Genomic DNA, 25,032 nt, shown 5'->3' with positions numbered 1-25,032 from the left:
AACTAATTAAGATTATTTAGTATCTTTAATTCACTCAAATCAGTTAAAATAAAAAAAAATCCGATTTTATCTTCTTCTTTTTTCAACGTTTCTCTCTTCAATTTGCAACAAAAAAATTTCAACGTTTCTCTCTTCAATTTTCAACAAAAAAAAATCCACATTCGAGTAATTGAAGTTTTTTTCATCTTTGAAAATTCTTGTTTTTGTTGTGATGGACAACTACGTATCAGTTTTAATCAAACATGGTGAAAGATGGGATCCTTCGGGTTAGTATTTATTATTGTTTAACGTTTGTTTTAGAATGATAGCGAAATGAAACAAAGATGATCAAACTGTCGATTAATTGAAGGTGGAGTCATGTTTTGTTAACTGTTGATATCATATTATGTTTACTGTTGTGAAATGTAAAAAATTTAGTGTTTATTTGTTTATTTTGTATACGGTTGTTGTTTTGTGAAATTATAAATTTAATGTGATTTTATGAATAAATTTGATAGAATAAATTAAATGAAATTTGTATGAAAGTGTGCTAATTAATCTGTAAAAATAATTTAATTATAATGTTGACAAATTTATGAAAAAATATTTTATTTGATAATGAAGTTGATAATATAAGTCGAATGAATTATGTATGAAAAGTGTGTTGAGAAATATGTAAAAAAAAAATTGGAATTCTTGACGAAGTGTATTACAAGTGTTTTAAATTGGTATTAAATGTGAAATTGTTAAGTTTATATTAGTTTTGTTATTTCTGTATAAAGTTGGATGACAGTAATTAATTATTTGGGACGAGAAATGTATATAGTTTGAATGAATAATCGTTTTGTATGAAATGTGTATTAAATGAGTATGAAAATGTATAAATTTGGTATGAATGATGATTGTTGTATGAAATGTGTATTAAGTGAGTATTAAATGTGAAATATTATGTTTTGTATGAAATTTGTTTTGTAATATACTGTCTAAATGATATTTGTATGAAAAAATATTGACAAGTGTGTATAATTTTGTTGTTATTATAATGATTTTTATGGATGAAATTTGTATTGTCTTTGGAATGAAAAGTTAATATTATTTAACATATTTCTAATTGATTTGTATAATGTTATACTAATTGTTTTTTTTTAATGAAACTGAGAATTATGTTGAATTTCAAATGAAATGAATTATATATGAAAGAAAGTTGCTGATGTGAAATTCTAAAGGTCCAAAGTTACTTGCAGTAGATGTTGTCAAGTTGGCCACAACATGAAGCATGTTCAAATTATCCTGTGCAAAACTAATGACTGTTTATTTGTTTAGACTATATATAATTTTTATTTTATTTTTTCGTTTAGATTAATGTTTTGTTTGATATGAAACATAATTGGTTTGAAGTGCATTATAAACTTAGTGTTTAATATACCGTTCATTCTTTATACACGGTTCATTCATTAATCATACAGTTAAAAATAAAATTTATTCCAGCTTAATACATAAGATAGTGTAAATATTAGTGATAATTATAAAAGGTAATTATGGTATCCTGAGTATTTAATTTAATGTAAGTTTACATGAATATTAATTTGGTTTTCAACTGGTGTCCTACTATAAATAAATTTAAAACAAATTGCAGTTAGTGTTTCATTCCCATACTAACTTCAGTTAGTGTCATACACAATTTATACCATTTGTATATCAATATTATATCATAATTCATACAATATCCAACAATAAAATATTAAACTCATAGGCATACACGTATTAATCAGATTTCATACACGTTTCATACCAAAAACATGTTTAGAATATAAAGTAAGCATAATGTGATTTTTTTAAAGAAAAAAATCAGTAGTTTGACAAATCATATACCATTTTCATACCAATTTAATAATTTATACCATAAACACAGTTAATAGACAATCACACCAATGTTAAAACGCAATTCATACCATTTGTATACCATTATTATATCACAATTCATAAATTTTTCAAAATCAAAACATTAAAGCGTAGTCAATCACATATTAATCATCAATTCATAAAATTTTCAAAATCAAAACATTAAAGCGTAGTCATACACATATTAATCAGATTTCATCCAATAAATGTACAGTTTGGAAACACACTGATATTTTCAAAATAGTATCTTGAAATTGTAATAGGCAATCAGTAATTCATATGTAAACGGTATCTGCCTGAAAGAAAACATATGATATTATATATCATCAAATACTTAAACACAAAAAAATTGTCCAAAAGTTAAAAAAAAATAACTTTTTGTTGTTCTTCTTGTTGATGGTTTTGAAGATGCTTCAACTTCTACATTTTTTTTTCTTTTTAATTTCAGTAACAAAATCAAAATCGGAATCAGAAGGGGTTTCAACAATTTTCCCCTTCTTCTTCTTCCCCTTTTGATTTGCTGGGGTGACCTTTTTTTTTCTTCATTCTTTCTCTCTTTGTCGCTCCTTCAACTTAAATGAACCATCCGTCGCCGGGTTTTGAATATTCGCCGGATTTTCAACAATTTTAGGCGGGGAGGGGGGGGGGTTGGAGTTAATATATTAAAATTTGAAACATGAACATCATCATTAGATGTTCCTTCACCCAATCTGGGACTCTTTCGAGGCGTTTCAATGGATTTCTTAGACATAATTTTGTTGGGAAAAAAAAATTGGACGAAAAGATTGAATGTTGGTGTAGTTGGCTGGTGAGAATAATGGGAGAGAAGAAGGTGAAAGTGGGGTGATAGCATGTATAGTTGGATAGGTCGTGGGATTGACTAATGGGAGTTTATAAGTATCACATTAAATAAGAAAGTGTAATCAATGCAAAATTCCCATAATTGTGTAAGAGATAATTATGGGGTATTCTTTATTTAAATAATTTAATAATAATATAAAATTATAAAAAATTACTTATTTAATAAAGTAAAATTTAATTAATTTATAAATAATTAGTGATATGTTATAACCCGTAATTAAACTGCAAGAATTTTTTAAAAGTAGATTTAAAACCTGTAATATTGACTCTTAAATGTGTATATAAGGTGATTTTTCCATGTCATAATTAATGTGCACGTGTCGGAATGAGAGCCAAACAACACTTGCCCGAAATACACTGCTCATTAGTCATCACTCTTGTCTTGTACTTAACCAAATTTCTCTTCAATTTGCATTTTTGCTACATATTTTAATTTCTCACCAGAAAACGTCTGGTTTTCATAATAGCATTACTGTTGTGTATTCACCTTTATATTTCAAATTTCAACTAATTTGACATTGTTTCAACTGATATATTGTTCAAAATAGTTAAGATGTCACCATTGTAATCGTAGTCTTGGTCAAATTCAATTAGGCATTTCCTATTTAATGTACTGTTATCGATGTGAAAGAAAAGACTAATTTGATTATGGGCCTGTTTGGAATGATAACCTTGTAATTGAATTTGGTATAATTGGGTGTAATTACACTATTTTGATTACGTCATTTTCGTTTTGCATATTCACCTTTTAATTTAATGCATTCCCTTCTGAGACACTCTATAAAATTGAAACAATACAGAAAGAACTAGTATGATTCCGTGTTTATCCAAATTAAATTATAGTATTTGATTTTGAAATTGGAAGAATCTCACAAAAATTATTAGATGTGACCTTATTATGAATGCAAGATTTATGCTAAAGGAATATTTGATTGTGGATTCACCAGATCTAGTCCAAGAAGAAAGAAACAAACTTTGGAGTTAATTAAAACGAGCGTGAAATCAATGGTCAAAAAGTTTACTGCTTTCCTAAAGTATCCGTGTCTGTTAAGTTTCAGAATTTTGTAGACAAAGGGATCATATCCCTCTAATTAACGCACTGTCAGGAAGAGACTTTATGAGAATGTACGTCTCTACTCTGAAAAACTTATTCATACCCTCCCCTCTCGAATTCACACCGTTAAATTAGATCTTAGGCTTAACTCACGCTCCAAAAACTAGTTCAAAGAAAGGAGGATTGTTCAAGCCTTATAAAGAGTCTATCCATCTTTAACACACACTTGATCAGAAATTCTAATAAAGGAGATTAGAATAACCAACGACCATCACCATTAGAACAATGACCAAGATTAGAACAAATTAAATGATAAATTATCTATTTTTAATAGAGTGGGCAAGTAAAAATAAATGAAGTCGAGTAGTAGTGACATAGTGAGTTAGAGAGACGGAATAATTCCATTTGAAGCTAATTTATTGCATTTATAATCTTATTCATTGAGAACAGAACACATCTCAATAGATCCATAATCAAGCAATTCCTCAATCATCTGCTCTATATGTTCATCTTCCAGTGCCTTCATGTACTGTTGTGATGCACTCTCACTCTGCCTTTCTTCTCCATCTCCCCTGTTCGTGGATATCTCCTTCTCTTTTTTATCTTCCAATTTTGTCTTTCCAGGTCTTTTTGACGTAGCAGTGAGAGATGTCATGTGGCATTTTTGAAGTTTAGCTATCAAAGCAGAAGACAGAAACCGTGTCGACTCTGTGGCATTGTAAGGGAAATTAGTCCGTGCTGTTGAACCACACATGAGTCTTGCTGCTTCATCATATGCCCTCGCAGCATCCTCTGATGTCTCAAATGTTCCTAGCCATATCCTTGTCTTCCTGTATAACTATAGTAATTAAATTCACCAGAAAAAAAAAACTAACAACGATCATTTTGTTAAATTGGGGTCACAGGGGCGGAGCCAGCCTTCTTTTAGGGGTTCATCCGACCCCCTTTGGCGGAAAATATTACTATTCATACATGATTAAAATTATTTTTTATGTATATATAGTAGATGTTGAACCCCTTTCAATTAGTCTGTCTGTTTAGTTCTTCAAATTTTAAACCCCTTATTAAAAATTCTAGCTTCGATCCGCCACTGATTGGGGATAGGGCAAGGAGGAATGTAGAGGGGATTACAATATGGGAAATCGAACCTTCACCAATAGTATGAAAGTTTTAGGTAATCAACCAACTAACTGATCTACTAAGATTCCCAATAACCATGATCATTAAGTTTGACTATCAGAACAAATATAAAGTTGTTACTAAAGCTACCAAATTTGGCCGGACTCGTAAACTCTAAGCTAGCTCTGCTCCTGATTGATGAAACAAAGTGTAAGAAAGAGAGATAAGAGGGAGAAGAATTACAATGAAGGATGACGAATTTCGGAAACCCAAGATCCCCAATGCCGCTGGCGAACACCTCGATATCTTTGTTGTGGTCGAGACATGGGGAAATTTAGAGGCTATAAAAGTAGGAGAAGTGATGAGTATATTTGATACTCCTATGGCTATAAGAGATGTAGGGGAAGAAGGTTAAAGGTTTTCAGGGGCTTTTGTAAGCGACTCTTTTTGGCCTTCACCTCCAAATTATTATGGTTTGGTCCCACAGGGCTTTCTATACTTGTATTTTTTTTAAGTCCGATTAATTTAAATTCACATTGGACAAGGCTTTATCCAATTATAGCGCTTCTCAACTACTAAAAAAAATTTCATACTTGAAGCTCTAAATCAAGACTTTTTATTAAGGAAGAAGTTTTTTCTATTGCACCACAATCTTTTATGGTGCTTTCTATAGTTTTTTCTTGTTTTCTTTATGCAATATAATTCGAGTCAAAAGTGTAATTTAATGAAAAGTTAATTTTTTTTTATGTTTTTGAATAAAATATATTTTATAATATTTGTGTGATCATAAAATATTCTTTATTCTACTATATTATAAAAGAGAGGTTAGGCCCAAATATAATATATAATATTCAAGATTGGGACTTTTCCCAATCTTGAATATTATATATTATATTTGGGCCTAACCTCTCTTTTATAATATAGTAGAATAAAGAATATTTTATGATCACACAAATATTATAAAATATATTTTATTCAAAAACATAAAAAAAAATTAACTTTTCATTAAATTACACTTTTGACTCGAATTATATTGCATAAAGAAAACAAGAAAAAACTATAGAAAGCACCATAAAAGATTGTGGTGCAATAGAAAAAACTTCTTCCTTAATAAAAAGTCTTGATTTAGAGCTTCAAGTATGAAATTTTTTTTAGTAGTTGAGAAGCGCTATAATTGGATAAAGCCTTGTCCAATGTGAATTTAAATTAATCGGACTTAAAAAAAATACAAGTATAGAAAGCCCTGTGGGACCAAACCATAATAATTTGGAGGTGAAGGCCAAAAAGAGTCGCTTACAAAAGCCCCTGAAAACCTTTAACCTTCTTCCCCTACATCTCTTATAGCCATAGGAGTATCAAATATACTCATCACTTCTCCTACTTTTATAGCCTCTAAATTTCCCCATGTCTCGACCACAACAAAGATATCGAGGTGTTCGCCAGCGGCATTGGGGATCTTGGGTTTCCGAAATTCGTCATCCTTCATTGTAATTCTTCTCCCTCTTATCTCTCTTTCTTACACTTTGTTTCATCAATCAGGAGCAGAGCTAGCTTAGAGTTTACGAGTCCGGCCAAATTTGGTAGCTTTAGTAACAACTTTATATTTGTTCTGATAGTCAAACTTAATGATCATGGTTATTGGGAATCTTAGTAGATCAGTTAGTTGGTTGATTACCTAAAACTTTCATACTATTGGTGAAGGTTCGATTTCCCATATTGTAATCCCCTCTACATTCCTCCTTGCCCTATCCCCAATCAGTGGCGGATCGAAGCTAGAATTTTTAATAAGGGGTTTAAAATTTGAAGAACTAAACAGACAGACTAATTGAAAGGGGTTCAACATCTACTATATATACATAAAAAATAATTTTAATCATGTATGAATAGTAATATTTTCCGCCAAAGGGGGTCGGATGAACCCCTAAAAGAAGGCTGGCTCCGCCCCTGTGACCCCAATTTAACAAAATGATCGTTGTTAGTTTTTTTTTTCTGGTGAATTTAATTACTATAGTTATACAGGAAGACAAGGATATGGCTAGGAACATTTGAGACATCAGAGGATGCTGCGAGGGCATATGATGAAGCAGCAAGACTCATGTGTGGTTCAACAGCACGGACTAATTTCCCTTACAATGCCACAGAGTCGACACGGTTTCTGTCTTCTGCTTTGATAGCTAAACTTCAAAAATGCCACATGACATCTCTCACTGCTACGTCAAAAAGACCTGGAAAGACAAAATTGGAAGATAAAAAAGAGAAGGAGATATCCACGAACAGGGGAGATGGAGAAGAAAGGCAGAGTGAGAGTGCATCACAACAGTACATGAAGGCACTGGAAGATGAACATATAGAGCAGATGATTGAGGAATTGCTTGATTATGGATCTATTGAGATGTGTTCTGTTCTCAATGAATAAGATTATAAATGCAATAAATTAGCTTCAAATGGAATTATTCCGTCTCTCTAACTCACTATGTCACTACTACTCGACTTCATTTATTTTTACTTGCCCACTCTATTAAAAATAGATAATTTATCATTTAATTTGTTCTAATCTTGGTCATTGTTCTAATGGTGATGGTCGTTGGTTATTCTAATCTCCTTTATTAGAATTTCTGATCAAGTGTGTGTTAAAGATGGATAGACTCTTTATAAGGCTTGAACAATCCTCCTTTCTTTGAACTAGTTTTTGGAGCGTGAGTTAAGCCTAAGATCTAATTTAACGGTGTGAATTCGAGAGGGGAGGGTATGAATAAGTTTTTCAGAGTAGAGACGTACATTCTCATAAAGTCTCTTCCTGACAGTGCGTTAATTAGAGGGATATGATCCCTTTGTCTACAAAATTCTGAAACTTAACAGACACGGATACTTTAGGAAAGCAGTAAACTTTTTGACCATTGATTTCACGCTCGTAAATTAGAAATATCTTTTAAAAATAATTTTTAATATTTTTTTGGGAGGGGGTGGGGGTAGGGGTGAGGGTGGGGTAAAAAAATTGAATTTAAAAACAAACTTTAATTTATTTATTTTTTTGGGGAGAGGGGGAGTGGTTGGGGTCTGGTTTGAGGGTAGGGACAAAATAAATAATTGTAATTTGAAGTTGAAAGAAAGTTTTGGAAAATGTTTTCCTTAAGTTTTGAAGAGAAGTCATTTTCCTTAAATTTGAGGAAAATGAGTTGATTTGAAAAATATTTTTCCAAACATGAGAAAATTTGAAAACATTTTTCGAAAAATGTTTTCCTTCGTACCAAACACACCCTAAATGTAAAAATATCTTCTTTTTTTCTTAATGAACCAAAACAAACGATAGAATACTAATAAGAAAACAATTATTGTATTTTATAAAAGAAAAAAGTAGAAAAGGAAAGGAGTTTGTGTGGATACAAGAATATGGATTAGTAATAAAGTTGTTTGTACTGTACTTGTTTTGAGGATTTAGGAATGGACCTATTACTTATTAACAGTACCCATCAATATATCATTTCAAGCCATCCTAATAATGTGCATGGTTGTGTGGTGAAAGCATGATTGGCGCACAATATGAAATTCCGCCAGTGCTATACAAGAAGATATCACAATTTTATGCCAATTATATTGTATAAATACTAATTGTGGCACCAGTATAAGGTGCATGCTAGCGGTTAAAGTACATCAGGTTTTTCTTTTGGGACGTAAGTTTGAATTTTATCGAATTCATTTTTTAACATGTGGACATTCTTTTTTGGTGAATTTATTATTGAAAAACGTTAGCGTTAACTAGTAGAATCGAACATCAGGCTTCTTCTAACTAAAATTTTGACTACACTAACAAGACGAGGCCTTACTTGTGAAAGAATTTGTTTGATAACTATTAATTATAGTTTTTCTATGTGAATATTGACACCATTTTCATATGCATACTTTACCGTTTAAAGTGACATAATATATTTAAAGCTTTCAAATTTTGAAATCGTCTCTATTTAAATGTACGTTTCTTAAGATTTAAGCTAGGTTCTTAATATGACAGGAACTATTCACATGGGAATGACTTACTACCATATATATATTCATGTACATATTTGACTGACGCGGGCAAGATTACATAAGAAAATGCGACCTTATCCTCGTAGCATAAGGACATGAGTTTCATGTACTAGACCATATATATATATGGGCATATCTCCCTCGTCCAAATTTGGAATTTAGCAAACTTGATGGCGTTGGAAAGAGGATTCAAATATCTTTCATTTGATACCTTATGTGCTACCTAATTAATCCTTAGCTGAAAGTTATGGTGTTATATATATATAATACTAGTGGTAATCAACAAATATGATATATTTTATCTCTTTCAATCCATGGTATACTTTTATAAAAATCTAATTTGAAAAGAATAACACTTTTTTATATATATATTCAAAAATAATTTTATTTTAAAATTTTCATTTTAATCCTCAATAAAATAATTTAAAACAATAAAATATCTACAATATAATTAATTTTAAATCACAATTTTCTCTCTCTCTTTTCTTTTAGAAAATCATTTCAACAAATTCAAGTCAAGTATATATTAATGATCGAAAGAGAAGGTATTTTGTCTCCACCTCTACTAATGTGGTTGTTAAAATTATAACCTAGCCTAATTAATGAAGGAGAATATATTTCTACATAGTAATTTTGGAATAAAAGATCAATTTCTAAATGTCTCTTTCCATTCAAAAAAAATATTTAATACATGTAAGAATAAAATTTAATTTTTTTACTATCTGCAATTGAATCCATCATCTTAAAAATGAGAACCCGATAAAATTTGAAGCTGGTCCTGAAGCCGCTTTCTCCCTGCACGCGTCTCTGCAAGCTGTTTTGTAGCTGAAATATTTGACTTTTATCTCTAAATAGACATACCATACGTAGGATATGACATTTATTTGTGTTACATCATGATTCATGCATATGCATGTTTCATTGGAGATTTGATGTAACAGTTCTATAGTCTGAAGTGGATTGGTACGTAAAAATAGATTGAATTAATAAACGAATTGTTATAGCTTAAATTTATTTGGATCAAAATAAGTAACATTAAAACGTGTTAAATAATATGATTATAGCCCGGCTCGTCTAACTCTTACCAAATTTAATAAATTAATTAACTAATTTATAATTCATTTCATAATTATGATTATCTTACTTATCAAATAAGCTAAGATATTTCATAAGGTTATTTTATCTCATCTTTTATACGAGATAGTAATTCTATTATTTCAGTATAAATGATTGGATAAATTAGCACCAAAATTAACTAATACCTCAAATCAAGTATCTATGGAATAAAGTTAATCTCAAATTTTATTCTACTATTGTTGCCAATCTGTGTTTAAAACAGAATTACTAATTACAATAAACTTTGCAGAAACACAAAGTAACCAAAGTTTTAATGAACTAGTAAGAACAGAAGAACATAAATTAATTCAGAACAACTAAAATCTGTAAAACATACCAGAATCTGGAAAAAGATAGAACGGAAAAGATCAAGCCCACTGAATGTATAGTGTCTCCTTAAGGAAATTATTCCCCTCTAGTATCCGAGGTTTGATTTGGAATATGTCCTCCCAGGATAGAATGATCTCAATCACCAGTGTATTGATACCCAAAACTCTGGTGTCAGCGAACCACTCAACAACAATAAAGTACACTAAGAAACTTTGTGCAGAAGAAGAAGAAGAAATCAGAAAAATTCGTAAGGAAAAAATATGAAGAATCAATGTATTTATAGGCAAGAGGAACTTGTTCCGAAAGGTTGCAACCCTTTCAGAATCCACATGACCATTCATGAAAGTTTGCAACCTTTCAAACGGTCATGGCTGTTTCTGAAAGTTGCAACCTTTCAGAACAGTCACTTCCAACGGCTGGAAATTCAAATATAACGGGAAATAATTTAAATAAAACGGGTCACGCGCGAATTCGAGTCGGGTCGGTCAATTAACTGAATAATCAAAACTTTTCTGTTAAATAACTAATTAATTGAAACGTTTTGGCCATTTAATTTAATTTAATTAATTAAATAAATAATTAACTAAATAATTAAAACAAACTTTGTCCAAAAAATAATCTCTCGATCATTTTCCAAAGCCGAAGTCGAGCGAGCGACGACGATGGCGCGAGGGGGTCCCTCTTTCCAACCCTTTTAACAAATAATAGGAGTATTTTTATATTTAAACTCTTCTATTTTTCTTTCCACCACCGATGAGAGAGAAGTGTCTTTTCACTAAATCATAAAAGGACTTTTCAAGTTCTCAACTTTCCAAGTTCCTCTCTTTTCGTCTTCCCTCTATTTCCCATTAACTCTTGCTGCATAGCCAACAATATCATTGATAATGAACAAAACAACCTTGAATTAAAGGCTTCATGCATGTTTTCCAATTAATAATTGAAGGGCTTAAATTAAATATGGGATTTAGTGATTCATGTCTCACACCACTTAAAACTAAAATTCAAAACTACCGAATGCAATATTTTTATGAGTATACTAAGTTTCATGTAAAATGAAATAGCATTCAACATAATATTATAGTAATTATTAATAAACTTACTACTATTATTTTCCTCTATGATTAGACTACCACGAGCAACTTCAGATGCAACAAAAGGGACTTGTATTTTCACTTGTAATCATATGCTTATTTGCAAATAAGAAAGCGATACCACATATAGGTATAAAATAATGACAATTTATTAGAGATATCAACTTTATTATTTTTAATTTGCTCGGATCTTTTATTCATACTTGTCTTCAATTGGAAGTATATATTGATTCATAATTTAATTTTTCAATGTTCAATAAGTGATTTTTAAGTACAAATCATGAGAATATGTATTTGTTCTTGATCATTCTGCATGCATGAATTTGCCATACCAATTCATTGTAGGTCCTTTCTTGATGTGACTAAGTAATAAGTACTTATATAAAACATGGTGTGTGTAAAGAAAAATAGTTAATGATGAAGGCAGATTTTACGTTAGGCAAAATGATGACACTCATGCATAAAATTTCATTATTGGGATTTTAGCTACTGCTTTCTTTCTTAGTGCTTTTGTAAGTAAAATTATTATTTCACTCAAAATACTTCTAACATAGGATGTCCGACTTCAAATTATCCGTTACAAATTTTGAAGTTGAAATAATTAATGATATAATTATTATTAGATAAAATGTAGAATTATTTTATTTTATCTTTAGTCAATAATTATTTATTTCAGAATGTGAGATTATGGGATCATAATACCAAAATTAATAACTAATTCCCAATTAAAATAATCAAATGACAAAAATATCCGAAAATCCCTTCACAAAGTCCAATGTTAAAACTCAAAATAAAAGTTTAACCAAACTTAATTCGTAATCTCTAATACTTAAACACATTTTTTTTTTATAAACAATATATATCTCATTTTTCAATTAAGGAACTAAACAAAACATCTGCACTTACTAGTAAAAAATATATTAATTCTAGTATTATAAATTTTGCATTGTAAATCATAGTATATATTTTCGTTCATGAATCAAACGAGGACAAAATGGTTGTTTAAAAGACGGTTAGAGTAATATAAATATTAATTATGAGAAAATTTATATAAGTACTATTTCAGGTAAGAATTAATTATTAGAGAGTTTACTCATTTGTGTATTAAATTATACATTTTAGTGTAAGTTCCTATTATACCCTTTAACGCATCACGTGCCCACACGTGCCACTGACCAGAGTGTTCGCAAGAGGGGTAGGGGCGGGAGTTTGGGAAATTGAGAAAGCAAACTAAAACCCTTCGTCTCGCTCCACAGTCTCAGCCACATTCATGAAGTAGGGAAACTAAGAAGCCCTAATTGTTGTATCATTAGTCGAAGGTAAGCTTATTCCATTTTCTACTACTGTTTCGTCGTTTTCTGTGGTAGATTTTGATTCGAACTTATTAGGGTTTTGGGACCTGCTTTGCTTCTTTTCTGTTTTTTTTTTTGTGCTTTGATTCGTTTTTTCGCACATTCAATGCCCTAAACTCTTTAGTCTGAATCATGCCAATTTTTTGTTACTGTTGCGTTACCCATGGAAGTTTAATATGTGCATTTGAATTTGATTATCAGGCACTTGTAACGAAACTTATAGAAGTTTCGGAAGAAGTAACATAGTAATGGAGGTTGAGTTAGGGACTCCTGAACAACTTATTGTTTCTCAATCTCAATGTAAAAGAAGAAAAATTTCTGCTTTAGATCAGATTTTGGGCGAGAACGAAGCTGATTTACCTACCTTGCGATCTCCTGATTATTTTACTGATCCATGCTTGAGTGAATTGGCTGTTAGGGAGCTAATGATCTCAGGGTATTGCAGTAAAGTTGAAAATTTTACTGTTGGGAGGTTTGGTTATGGATTTGTCAAATTTTCTGGGGAAACAGATGTTAGGGGGTTGGATTTGGATCGAATTGTTAAGTTTAGCAGACATGAGGTGATTGTATATGAAGATGAAAATGACAAGCCTCCAGTTGGCATGGGGCTTAACAAACCTGCTGAAGTAACTTTGCTACTGGAAATACGATCCTCCAAACACTATGACGTGGATTCTTCTAGAGAACTGGTGGAGAAATTAAGACTTAGAACAGAGAGACAAGGAGCGCGTTTTATCTCATTTGATCCATCAAATGGAGAATGGAAATTCTTCGTTCAGCATTTCAGCAGATTTGGTTTGAATGATGAGGAAGAAGATGAAGATATGATAATTGATGCTGTGTCTCCAGAGGTTCAAGATCCCGTAGATATGAATGGAGGAGATGTTTCTGACATTGATGAAGAAACCTTCTTAGCCAATACAACTGATCTTTCACATTCTCTTCCTGCCCATCTTGGGTTAGATCCTGTAAAGATGAAAGAAATGAGAATGCTGATGTTTCCAGCAGAAGAAGAGGATATAGATGATTATCATGGTGTTCCTTTTGATAGAAAACCACAATTCAGTAAAGAATCTTCAAAATCCCCTTTGCAGCATAAGTTCCAGAGAGTTAGTCCACCTTTAACTCGCAAGACTCCATTGGCTTTGATTGAATACAAACATGGTAGTTTTGGCTCGGACTCACCTGGGTCCATTTTGTTGACCCAACAAAATAAGGGTGTGCTTCTAAAGACAACAAAGACTGAAGGTTTCAAGCTGGATGTCAGGCAGCAAACACCTATAAGTGGAACCTACTCTTGTAATGTTGTTGATGCGGGATTGTTCATGGGTAGATCATTTGGAGTTGGCTGGGGGCCTAATGGTGTTCTTATTCATTCTGGCGCTCCAGTTGGTAGTAAAGACGATCAATGTTTGTCCTCAATAATCAATTTGGAGAAGGTTGCATTTGACCAAGTAGCTAGAGATGAAAATAAAAAGTTTAGGGAGGAACTTGTTGATTTGTGTTTTGATTCAACCCTCCATCTTCACAAGGAAATTACTCATGAAACCAAAGAGTTCGGGGAGGGACCCTTTGCGTTAAAGCTTCAAAGACTTATGTGTGATCGTCTAATGCTTTCAGATGTATGTCGGAGCTATATTGGTGTCATTGAGAGGCAATTGGAGGTTCCTGACTTATCTCCAGCATCCCGTGTTCTTCTGATGCACCAAGCAATGATTTGGGAATTAATAAAAGTGCTTTTCTCGACAAGACAATTGAGTGGGAAATTAAAGTCTCTTGAAGATGAGGATGAGGAAGATATGATACCTGATGCGAGAGAAACTTCTTCAGATGTTGATCCAGAAGCACTTCCATTGATAAGGAGAGCAGAATTCAGCTATTGGTTGCAAGAGAGTGTTTGTCACAGGGTACAGGAAGAAGTAAGTTCTTTGAATGATTCAAGTGATCTACAACATATGTTTTTACTTCTAACTGGTCGGCAGCTGGATGCTGCTGTGGAACTGGCGGCTTCTAGAGGAGATGTGCGGCTTGCATGTCTTCTTAGTCAAGCTGGTGGTTCGATGGTTAATCGTTCTGATGTTGCTAGGCAGCTTGATATTTGGAGAGTGAATGGGTTGGACTTCAATTTTGTTGAGACAGAGAGGATTAGGGTTTTTGAGTTGGTTGCTGGCAACATTCATAGAGCATTGCATGATGTAGACATTGACTGGAAAAGGTTTCTGGGGTTGTTGATGTGGTATCAGCTTCCACCAGAAACTGAATTGCCTATTGTGTTCCGCACATATCAGAGGCTTCTTAATGAAGGAAAAGCTCCATCTCCAGTTCCAGTTTATATTGATGAAGGACCTATAGAAGTGTCAATGAATTGGCATGCAGTGAAACATTCTGACCTCGGTTACTATCTTATGCTTCTTCATGCCAATCAAGAAATTGATTTCAGTGCTCTAAAGACGATGTTCAGTGCCTTTGCTTCAACAAATGATCCCCTTGACTACCATATGATCTGGCATCAGCGAGCTGTTTTAGAAGCCATTGGTGCTTTCAGTTCTAATGATCTTCATGTGCTAGACATTAGTTTCATTTCTCAGCTGCTATGCCTTGGTCAATGTCATTGGGCTGTCTATGTGGTGCTTCACATGCCTCACCGTGAAGATTGTCCTTATTTGCAAGCTGCTCTTATTAGGGAAATACTCTTCCAGTACTGTGAAACTTGGAGTTCTCAGGACTTGCAGCGGCAATTTATTGAGGATCTAGGTATTCCATCAGCATGGTTGAACGAGGCTTTGGTGAGTCAGTGCCCTTATTTGATTTCAGTTTTACATTGATCCATGCTTCTCGCTTTCCACTTTCTGGCAACTCAAAGCCAATCTATGTTACTGGGATATTTTTGCTTGCTGTTTCTGACAAGATGGTTTAACAATATGCTGAAATTGTGGAGGGAAATTGCTTGTGTATATTTCTTTTGGAATGCTTTAGTTGAATGGTAGTACTTTTACTTCAAATTAGTCCTTTGCATGTAATTGATTGTCACTGGTGTGGGATCACTTTTTTGCTTGCATTATATTTTTCATCCTTGTCTTACTCTATTGCAGGCAACATATTTTAATTATTACTCTGAATTCCCCAAAGCCCTAGAACATTTTTTGGAATGCGGAAAGTGGCAGAAAGCGCACACTATTTTTATGACTTCAGTTGCTCATTCTCTTTTTCTATCAGGTATAGATTTGTTAATCTCTAAATTCATCTTTATATCTTGTCGATCTTTTAGATTCATCTTTATATCTTGCTATTTCATTTTTCAGCATATGTACTTAAAGACTTATCTGTTTAATATTTGTTGTAGTGATCCTATAACCTCAGTTCAGTTCCATTGGGATGCTTTTCTGCCGGCTTTGCGTTTCCCCTATCTTCTTCCATCATCAATCTTTTTCTTACGTGAACCTTGTTAAATATTTTGGAATAGGATTAATGAAACACGGACACCATAAAAGTTGTCTTTCTATGGCAGTCTGAGTCGCCTTCAAGTCTAAATGTCTCACTATACAATTTGTTTTTCGTCATATACTTGATATGCAATTATGCATCACCTATTTGATTTGCAGGCTTCTTCACAGATTTATCATTTATCCCACATGAATAAATTATCATTTTCTTACTTACCAAAGAGAGAGAGAGAGAGAAGGCATGGCCATGGCCATGGCCATTTTCTCTTTTACTCAAAGTGCGTATTTAAGAAAATCATGGTATATACAATGAAATTATCCATGGGATGAATAAGACACACCACAAGGTAATAACTGTTAATGTGAGAGAGCAAATCGTGGGATATGCAATGAAGTTATCATGAGCGTGCTAAATCACACACTTAAATGTAATAAGTGCTAATCAGATTTGGTAACTGCACGGAGAACTGAGTATGATATGTTGATGAAGAACTCTTGACTACATTCCGTTGCCCTAGAAGTATCTCAATTTTCAACCTTGAATTTCTATAAAAATTGATGTGCTAAATCATTTTAACATTGTTTATACACAGAAGAACACTCAGAAATATGGAGGCTAGCAGCTTCCATGGAGGATCACAAATCAGAAATTGAAGATTGGGATCTGGGAGCTGGAATATATATATCTTTTTATTTGTTGAGAAGTTCTTTGCAGGAGGGCAGTGACACTATGAATCAAGTAATATGAAATTTCTCTATAATCTACTTATTTGTGTTTGAATCCTTCTTCTCAAATTTCCTGAAGTTGTTAAACTCGTTAGATCAAAGTGTGCTTATGTGATGGTTGCATGAACAATTTTTTTTTCTGGTGGTTGTGGGAAGCCCATGTATTTAATGATAGGAAAACTGGAAAAGCTGTAGCTGTACAGCTTGATCAATGATCAACTTGTAAATGACTAGAAGACAGCTTCTGAAAAAAGGAAGTTCATCCTAGTTGGAGCACAGTTCATGAGCTGGATCTAACCTTTATGGTTGCTCAATTGATACTGGTCAATTTCACGAGAAGTGATTACCTGTCTTTTCTCTGCATAGTAATAGGAAGTAGAGCGAATACCTGTTCAAGATTATTGGTTGAAGCTTATAATCCTATCTCCTAGTTATTCTAATATCTTTTAAGAGATTGACAAAGCACACATTTCTATTGGCAGGACACTATAGAAAACAAAGACAATGCTTGTGCAGACTTCATTAGTCGCTTAAACAACTCTTTGGCTGTTTGGACAAACAGATTGCCTGTCAAAGCGAGGTAATGCTACTTGATATTAATTTGTTAATACTGAAACATGTGGTTGGAAAAGTTGACTGCTTCCTGCTAGACCCCCCTCTCTCTTCCCACCATCTCATTGAACCCTTATTTCTTATATCTAAGTGTGAGTGGTTTGTTACTTAGGATAGTAAAGTGGTAACAGATAAGTACTAAATATGGGATTAATTTATCTTTTACTTACCAGTTACCAAAAATAAAATCATTAATATTCACATGGTATTGTTTTTTTATGATGAATAAATCCAGAATGTGAGGTAGGAAGTCATTTGTTCTTTATTTTCTTAAAATAGTATATAGGGATGGAGACAAAGTAGCTTCCTGTGTCTGTTACCTACATTTAAATATTAGTCATAATCCCTAACTTAATTAGTAAAAATATCTACACTTTAAAAAAAATATTTAAAATATCAAAATGTCAATATTTTAGAAAATAATTTGTATCCAAATACTATTATTTGTCTTTCCTTTTATTTCTCAAAACAATCCAACATGAAATACATCCACTACCCATTTACACTTCTTCCTAGGCTTTAATACCATTAAATTTAGAGATTAGCTTATATTCACTGACGGTGGAAAAGAAAATTACACTATCATCTCATTTTTAGAAATACATATCAATTTTTTTTAAAATAAAATCACATAATATTAATATGGGAAAAAGGACAAATATACCATCAAATTATCGTAAATGGTATGTGTATACCCTTCGTTATACTTTTAGGATGTTAGTGCCCTTACCGTCCAAATTTTGGTGCATATATACCCTTTATACTAACGGTGGTACACGTGTCTCAATCTTAACCGTCGATTCGTTCTTTGTTAAATTTCTGTCCAAAATTTGAAAAAACCCACCCAAATTATTAAAAAAATCCACCCAAATTAATATAACCGAAAACCCCCAATTAATTCACTTAATTTCAAATTAAGAGACTTGTTTAGTAGCATCCTTTCCCCAATCTTCATCCCCAAATCATCCTCATTCTCAAGTGAAATTTCCCTGTAGTCAAAGGCCGAATACTAAGCATCGAAGCAATCCAAGCTCTAAAACGAGCTCAAAGAACTGACCCTTCCCAAATCGAAGCTCAAGACTCAAAAACCCTCAATCGTCTCATCAAAACAGATCTAATTGCAGCCTACAAAGAACTTCTACGACAAAACATTTGCGATTTGGCCCTCAAAGTATTCCCAGCCGTTCAATCGGAATGTGATGTCCCTGATTTGGGGATTTATGCTGATATGGTCTTTAGCTTTGACCCAGAGGGTTTTGCTGAACATATCGATGAATTGATTTGTAATTTGGAGAAAGTGGAGACGACTGAATGTGATGATAAGTCGCTGGTAAGGTTGGTGAGGGTGTTGGTTGAAGGTGAACAGGTGGAATCTACTGTTAGGGTTTATGAATTGATGAAAAAGAATGGATGGGGTTCTAGATTTGAGATTGATGAATATTCAGCTAAGGTTTTAAGAGATATGGGAAAGAAGAAATGGCTGATGAAGTTGATCAATAATTACAGAGATTGTCGAGATTAGTTTAGGGGAAACGTTAAATTTTGACAACTTTCATTGATTTTGTTTTGTTTGGGTGTGGGTATTTTTAATTTGGGTGGATTTTCAATTAATCGGGTGGGTTTTTTTTTTGGGTAGAAATTTATTAATTATCGGGTCGGCTGATAGGATTAAGACATGTGTATCACCGTTAGTATAAAGGTTATATATGCACCAAAATTTGGACAGTAAGGGTACTAACATCCTAAAAGTATAACGAAGGGTATACACAAACCATTTACGATAGTTCGGGGACATATTTGTCCTTTTTCCCTTAAATATTTGATGTTTCTACTTCACATTTAGTGAATTAAAATGGGGCTGGGAATACTATGGACTGGAAATGCTCTTTGTTTTCAGTGTCGTTAATATTTAATTACACCTCCTATATCTATGCAAAACATACTAGTGTCATCTATACCTAGGAGCTGATTTTCTTTCTTGACCCCTCCTAGCTATAAAGAGTAAAGACCAACAAATTTGTTCAATTTCTTGTCTTTTACATGGATCCTGGAACAAACTGCTTAGATAAATCATCATATAAAAATGGACACAAATTTTTTGGAGACAACGATAAACTACGTTACTCATCCCTAAGATCATATCTAGCTGGTATAAAACTTCAACTTTCCACAATTTTCAACTAAATCCAAACAAACAAATTTCCACATCCTAAATGCAGAAAGAGTCACCGCCAGTTACCAGTTCAGATGACTCATCTGGGTCTTTGGCTTGCTATCCAATTCATGCCTTCAAGTCCCAAAGCCTTCACCTTTACAGAGACCTGCTATCCTCTCTTCTTTTCCTTGCATCATAACCACGTCAAATTTCAAAATCAAACCATGAATCAAATCATCTTAGCTGTTCAATGATTCAATCTCCACCATCAACAACAACCAACACATAAAAGTCCCCGTCTGATTTCTGGTGAAGGAGAGAATAGAATTGAAGGACGTGAGAGGAGTTGGGTAAAGGAATTGAAGAGTTGCAATTAGAGAGTTGTACATTCACTTTGTCCAACTCAGCCTAATAAATACCACACATAACCTCGTCAACTGTCACGAGGACTTGTTTTGATCAAGCTGAAGTATTTGGATGAAAAATGCGGCCGGGAATACAAAATTACATATCAATGCGAGTAAATAAAGGTCTCTTTGGTATTTGGCCTTAAAATTCAAAATAATTGTTCGTTGCATGGATGTTATAAAGAGAGAATTGTTGCATGTAGTAATTAATAATTTCACTGTTTTGTTCTCTATGTTTCTACTGCCCTTAGAGTGTGTTAACTTATGGCCCTTGGTCACCTAAAATCTTCTCACGTATGGTTAAATCAGTAGAGCTTTATGTCAACTGGTTTATATTGAGGTAAATCATTCCATAAAACATGAAAATTTGACATGATCCTTGAATGCTTAAGTCCATTTATTGTGTGCTTGAGCACCTAAAGTAACAAGTTTGAGCTAATGGATGTTTATTGTCTCTAGGGTGGTTTATTCGAAAATGGCTGAGGAGATATGCAATTTGCTGCTTTCTGATAGCGGTGGAAGTTCATCAAATGAGGCCCAGCTAAGCTGCTACGATACCATATTCAAGGCACCCATACCTGAAGATACCCGTGCATACCATTTGCAGGATTCTGTGTCTCTTTTTACATCTTACCTTTCTGAGGTGCCGTCATAGTTCCCTTTTGTCAAGCCCCATAACTCTATTTTAACAACAAAATTTTGTATGTTTATACGTCATAAAAATGTGAACATTTGTGTAGTAATAACCCATTATGTTATAATCCTTCTCCCCGAGGACTTCTGTTACCTTTGGTAATTTGTGTATTCATTCACAAGTAAATTCTGTACTAGTAAAAGTTTGGGTTTTGTTGGACAAGTTTGCATTGCAGTTTAATGGATCAACCTGTTACAATGTATCGGAGACCTGATTTGGATTAATTGTACTTGCTTGTTAACATGCTTTTGGTACTCGAGCCAGAAGGTTTTGGTTATTTAGCTATAAATTATATTTTGTACCATAAGTATTCTTTCACATATCTTTTTATTTATTTATTTATTATCTTAAACGAGCGATGATGAAAGTGGCAAGGGGTCGCTTTATTTGAAGTCGAAGTTATGTTGGGAAATTAATTATCTTACTGTTTATTTCTTACTAAATTTGGAGGGTTATTACTTATTGTTTCATGATGTATTTTATTGTTTTAATGATTACCTCGTTTGGATAGATATCCTTTTTTGTATTACATAATGTTACACATCAACAATTTGAATGATAAACATACAAGAAGAATAAAGTATGAATAGAACTATTATATAAAGATAAGATAAAAAATAAAATAAGATTCTTAAATAATAAGTAAAGATATTAAGACAATTTAAATATATAGCCCTATTAATATTATAAATTAATAATTTTCAAAAATCATTTAAAAATTATTAAAAATACCTAAATTAATTTAGTAAAATATGATTCTAGTATTTTTTTTTTTATGACTAAAATGTCGCTAGGATTAGAAGTCCCCTAATCCATTAGGCTGTGGGTACTACATGTGATTCTAGTGTTTTTTCTTTTGTTAAAATTTAAATCTAGGTGAAGTTCATTTTTAATTTTTCTTATTGCATCCAAAAGTTCCGTTGTGCTTTTCTCGAATTGCATCAAAAGTTGTGAAGAGTTCTAGACGCGATAAGCGTTTTCTTATGTGTAATTGATTTTAAAAGTATTGTATCGTCTTCAACTTCCTCATCAATATTGTTTTTTCCGATAGTATTCACAATTTTTTTTAAAGCTCCAATGGACCTTTGAAAATGTATCATTTTCACTCGGATAATGTAACACACTTTATTTTATTGAGATAACTAAGATTATTAATCATGACTTCAAATTCATGAATGTTGTCTTCACAAAAGGGTTCATTTAAATTTTTTGAGGTTTCATCTCCGAACAGTATAATCAAAATAAATCTTTTTACTGAATCTCAAAAATACTTTTTAAATTAATAAATACTAATTTATTAATTAAATAATATCTCTATAAAATAAATAATAATATTTCAAGATTTGGACCAGAGATGTTTTACCTTAGATAGAAAAAACAAAAATATAACATAACAGCTGAAATTTGCAATTCGTCGATCCCAATCGCCAGCGAACCTTCCTCTTTTTCTACTGACACACGTATGCCGCCTTTGAGCGTGCGTCATATATATATATTCACCCTCTACGCTTCCGAGTCCTCTCGAGACCCTTGGACCGTTCACTCCGAGGATCATCATCTCTTCTCTACACCAATTTCTTCTTCTTCGCTCAAGATGCCTCGTACTTCTTCCAAAAAGGGTTTAACTGGTTCTGCAGCATCCACCAATCCTGCCGCCGATTTGTTTCGTTCTGGTAATTCTTCCTCTTCTTCAATTCTAATTTAATCATTGATTTCAGTGCATCTTTTCCGACAATTTGAATTGCCTTTCTCTCTAAAGCCTGTTTGATTGTTAGAGTTTTGTAGATCATGTGTAATCCCCTTCCTTCCCTTTAGATCATGTAGACCCCTTGGAAATTGGAATTTGGAATTTGGAGTGGAGATGACCGATAATTAATGATTCAATTCGCGTAAGTGCCTTCCGAATTTTGGGAATTTATAGGGAGTTGAGTCAAGTGTTCATGATAATAAGGTTTTAGTGTAATAACTTGAACTGCATTGTCTGATTAATTTTTTCGATTGTTGTTCGATTAGGTATGGGAATTATTGAATTATTCATTGGTATTAAGGTGATTGTGTAAGTGCTAGTAGCAACCATCTGGTGTGGTGAGCGTTCTGCAGGAGTCTGGTTATTGTAACAATTTGAAACAGCTACGAACCACACGGGAAGAATAGTGTCACTGCCAAGCTTTTTGTGATCATAAGAATCCTCATTTAACTGAACAATAGATAAAGAAAACAGACCCTTTATGTTAGAAGTTTATTTTCTCCCATATTCTGTAGTGCATTCAAGTTTCACCGGCTTACCTTTTAAGTTTTAACCACGCTTCCTCCTGAGCTCAAACTAAAAGGGAACACATAATCATTAAGTTCAGCCCAAGATAACATCCGCTTTCCATTAATCCGTCTGGAGGCTACAGTTGACCCTAAAGGTTGGACCCATACGGATTTCTCGGTCATCTAAAAGAAATTTTTTGACGTATCTATGTTGTTTTTATTGTCTACATCTAGATGCTTTCGAATTTATTTTTCTGCTGTATTTGATCTTCAAGAAAATCAATTTGATTTGGTGTTTGTCTTGTAGCGGCTGAAGCATTTTCATAGTGCTTCAGAACTATTCAACTGGTCCATTCAGACCTCTTGGACATCAATGTTCCTTTTTCCATTTATGTTTGATGTTTAAAATATAATGTATGCAATTCAGCTGCATTAGTTATATGCGCTGTAGCTGCATTACACTATCTCACTTTGTTTTCAATTTGCTCAGCTTCAAGTAAAGCAGCAAGTAAGGAGATGGAACGCATCGATCAATTATTTCATACATATGCCAACGTTTCGTCTGGTATGATTGAGTAAGTATGCCTTACCATTTTTATTTCCCAGCAGTGTAGTTCATATTCTATATATTCCTATCATTACAAGTTATCTTTTGTTGTTTTCACTTATAGTAGTCCATAGGAAATCTAAGATTTTAAGCAAGAAAGTTATGCATTGAAAAAAGAGAGAAGAATATATGGATATTTCAGGGGTGGATGTACATTATAAGTTATGGGTTCAACTGAACCTACCAGCTTTGGCTCAAATCCTGTTTATTTGTTAAGAGATCTGCTAAATATGGACAAATATAATTTTTATTTGAGCCCAGACTTAATGATTTCTGAACCTATCCTGGATCTCCTCTGTGTTTGTCATCCAACTTTTTCCACCGTTAATGCAGTTTCACTAGCTTGTTTAAGTTCCTCAGTTTTGCAATCAATTAATGTGCTTTATATTTTTCATTGTTAGCCCTGAAGGAATTGAGTTTCTTTGTTCCGATTTGGAAGTCGAACATACTGACGTCAGGATATTGATGCTTGCATGGTAAGATTCCTATACTGGATTACTTGTTGGTATGTATGAAGTATCATGGATCTTCAGAGGTTTAATAACAGTAACTTTGAATTTTAGGAAAATGCAGTCTGAAAAACAAGGATACTTTTCCCTGGTATGTATTTGCGTTGGCTAGTACTAATATTACTTAAGCATTTCAGAATCTACTACACTGTTTTTGCTGTTTCTATCAACTTATCTGTTATGACTGTTAATTCAATTACCGTAGTTGTCAAATAAGGCTGGTGACCCTAGTCCCCACTAGTGGGACTACATTGGGTATGTTGTTGTTGTTGTCAAATAAAGCTGGCATTTGTTCTCCAGGAATATGGGTGTGCTTGTTATCTTAGGAAGTTTGTACCAAAGGGTAGGTCAAGGGTGCTGAAAAGTTGATTTTAAGTCTCAAGTTTATTAAATGCCTGACCTCTCTTAGCCCATGTGCTGATTAACAGAGTAATAACATAGGAAAAAGGCAATGGTCAGGCAGAGTTACAGTCGCATAGTTTTTCCCAGGCCAAGCTGTTTCCCGGAAAACATAGTAAGTTAAATGGAGGAATTGATGTGCGTTTTTTCGTCTTTTTGGTTGGGATGATGAAGAATTATGCTTTCACCACCTGTGACTTGGATATGCCTATTTGAGCATGTTCAGACTTTTTATAGGGAGAGATACTCTTTTGTCTAGTATGACATGTAATACAATGAAACTGAACATTTACATGCGCATTAGAGAATCTTCTGTTAAGAACTCATCCCGGGGATTATGGTTTGGAAGTAGTTGCCCAATGGTTTGGTGGTTAATGAAGTGGGGGGGGGGGGGGGG

General features: G+C 33.1%; 4 protein-coding genes across 6 annotated transcripts in view; 3 read left to right on the top strand and 1 right to left on the bottom strand.

Moving 5' to 3' along the window:
• Positions 1 to 4,195: 4,195 nt before the first annotated feature.
• LOC102602893 (ethylene-responsive transcription factor ERF003-like) lies at positions 4,196 to 5,359 on the bottom strand. The gene is made up of 2 exons (XM_006341310.2): positions 5,159 to 5,359; positions 4,196 to 4,626 (listed from the first exon to the last, which is right to left on the bottom strand). The coding sequence occupies exons 1-2, from the start codon at positions 5,239 to 5,241 to the stop codon at positions 4,230 to 4,232; spliced, it is 480 nt and encodes a 159-aa protein (XP_006341372.1). The 5' UTR covers positions 5,242 to 5,359; the 3' UTR covers positions 4,196 to 4,229.
• Positions 5,360 to 6,201: 842 nt separating this feature from the next.
• On the top strand, positions 6,202 to 7,365 carry LOC102602553 (ethylene-responsive transcription factor ERF003-like). The gene is made up of 2 exons (XM_006341309.2): positions 6,202 to 6,402; positions 6,935 to 7,365. The coding sequence occupies exons 1-2, from the start codon at positions 6,320 to 6,322 to the stop codon at positions 7,329 to 7,331; spliced, it is 480 nt and encodes a 159-aa protein (XP_006341371.1). The 5' UTR covers positions 6,202 to 6,319; the 3' UTR covers positions 7,332 to 7,365.
• A 5,314-nt stretch (positions 7,366 to 12,679) lies between these two features.
• LOC102602221 (nuclear pore complex protein NUP96) lies at positions 12,680 to 21,105 on the top strand. Its single transcript, XM_006341308.2, has 6 exons — positions 12,680 to 12,794; positions 13,029 to 15,613; positions 15,920 to 16,043; positions 16,864 to 17,009; positions 17,479 to 17,576; positions 20,630 to 21,105. The coding sequence occupies exons 2-6, from the start codon at positions 13,076 to 13,078 to the stop codon at positions 20,823 to 20,825; spliced, it is 3,102 nt and encodes a 1,033-aa protein (XP_006341370.1). The 5' UTR covers positions 12,680 to 12,794; positions 13,029 to 13,075; the 3' UTR covers positions 20,826 to 21,105.
• Positions 21,106 to 22,347: 1,242 nt separating this feature from the next.
• Positions 22,348 to 25,032, top strand: part of LOC102601773 (DCN1-like protein 4) — a 5,848-nt gene continuing 3,163 nt past the window's right edge. For 2 of the 3 annotated variants that reach the window (XR_366849.2, XM_006341307.2), the window contains exons 1-4: positions 22,353 to 22,537; positions 23,611 to 23,695; positions 24,129 to 24,203; positions 24,291 to 24,327. Coding sequence is in view for 2 of the 3 variants with exons in the window: in XM_006341307.2 (XP_006341369.2) it covers positions 22,459 to 22,537; positions 23,611 to 23,695; positions 24,129 to 24,203; positions 24,291 to 24,327 (276 nt within the window). In the remaining variant the exon portion in view is untranslated. Of the gene's footprint in view, positions 22,538 to 23,610; positions 23,696 to 24,128; positions 24,204 to 24,290; positions 24,328 to 25,032 lie in introns of all 3 variants that reach the window. The other variant, XM_015306162.1, reaches the window with a different exon arrangement.

The sequence above is a fragment of the Solanum tuberosum genome, unplaced genomic scaffold, assembly GCF_000226075.1.
Source record: "Solanum tuberosum cultivar DM 1-3 516 R44 unplaced genomic scaffold, SolTub_3.0 scf00026, whole genome shotgun sequence".
Lineage (NCBI taxonomy): Eukaryota > Viridiplantae > Streptophyta > Magnoliopsida > Solanales > Solanaceae > Solanum > Solanum tuberosum.
This window is presented reverse-complemented; position numbering and strand designations above follow the sequence as displayed.

Bases quoted from the DNA above. Each gene is read 5' to 3' on its own strand.
- LOC102602893 (XM_006341310.2), bottom strand. From the start codon at position 5,241: ATGTCTCGACCACAACAAAGATATCGAGGTGTTCGCCAGCGGCATTGG. The intron at 4,627-5,158 runs GTAATTCTTCTC...ATAGTTATACAG, and splicing joins GAAATTCGTCATCCTTCATT to GAAGACAAGGATATGGCTAG.
- LOC102602221 (XM_006341308.2), top strand. From the start codon at position 13,076: ATGGAGGTTGAGTTAGGGACTCCTGAACAACTTATTGTTTCTCAATCT. The intron at 17,010-17,478 runs GTAATATGAAAT...TTCTATTGGCAG, and splicing joins GCAGTGACACTATGAATCAA to GACACTATAGAAAACAAAGA. The intron at 17,577-20,629 runs GTAATGCTACTT...TATTGTCTCTAG, and splicing joins AGATTGCCTGTCAAAGCGAG to GGTGGTTTATTCGAAAATGG.
- LOC102602553 (XM_006341309.2), top strand. From the start codon at position 6,320: ATGTCTCGACCACAACAAAGATATCGAGGTGTTCGCCAGCGGCATTGG. The intron at 6,403-6,934 runs GTAATTCTTCTC...ATAGTTATACAG, and splicing joins GAAATTCGTCATCCTTCATT to GAAGACAAGGATATGGCTAG.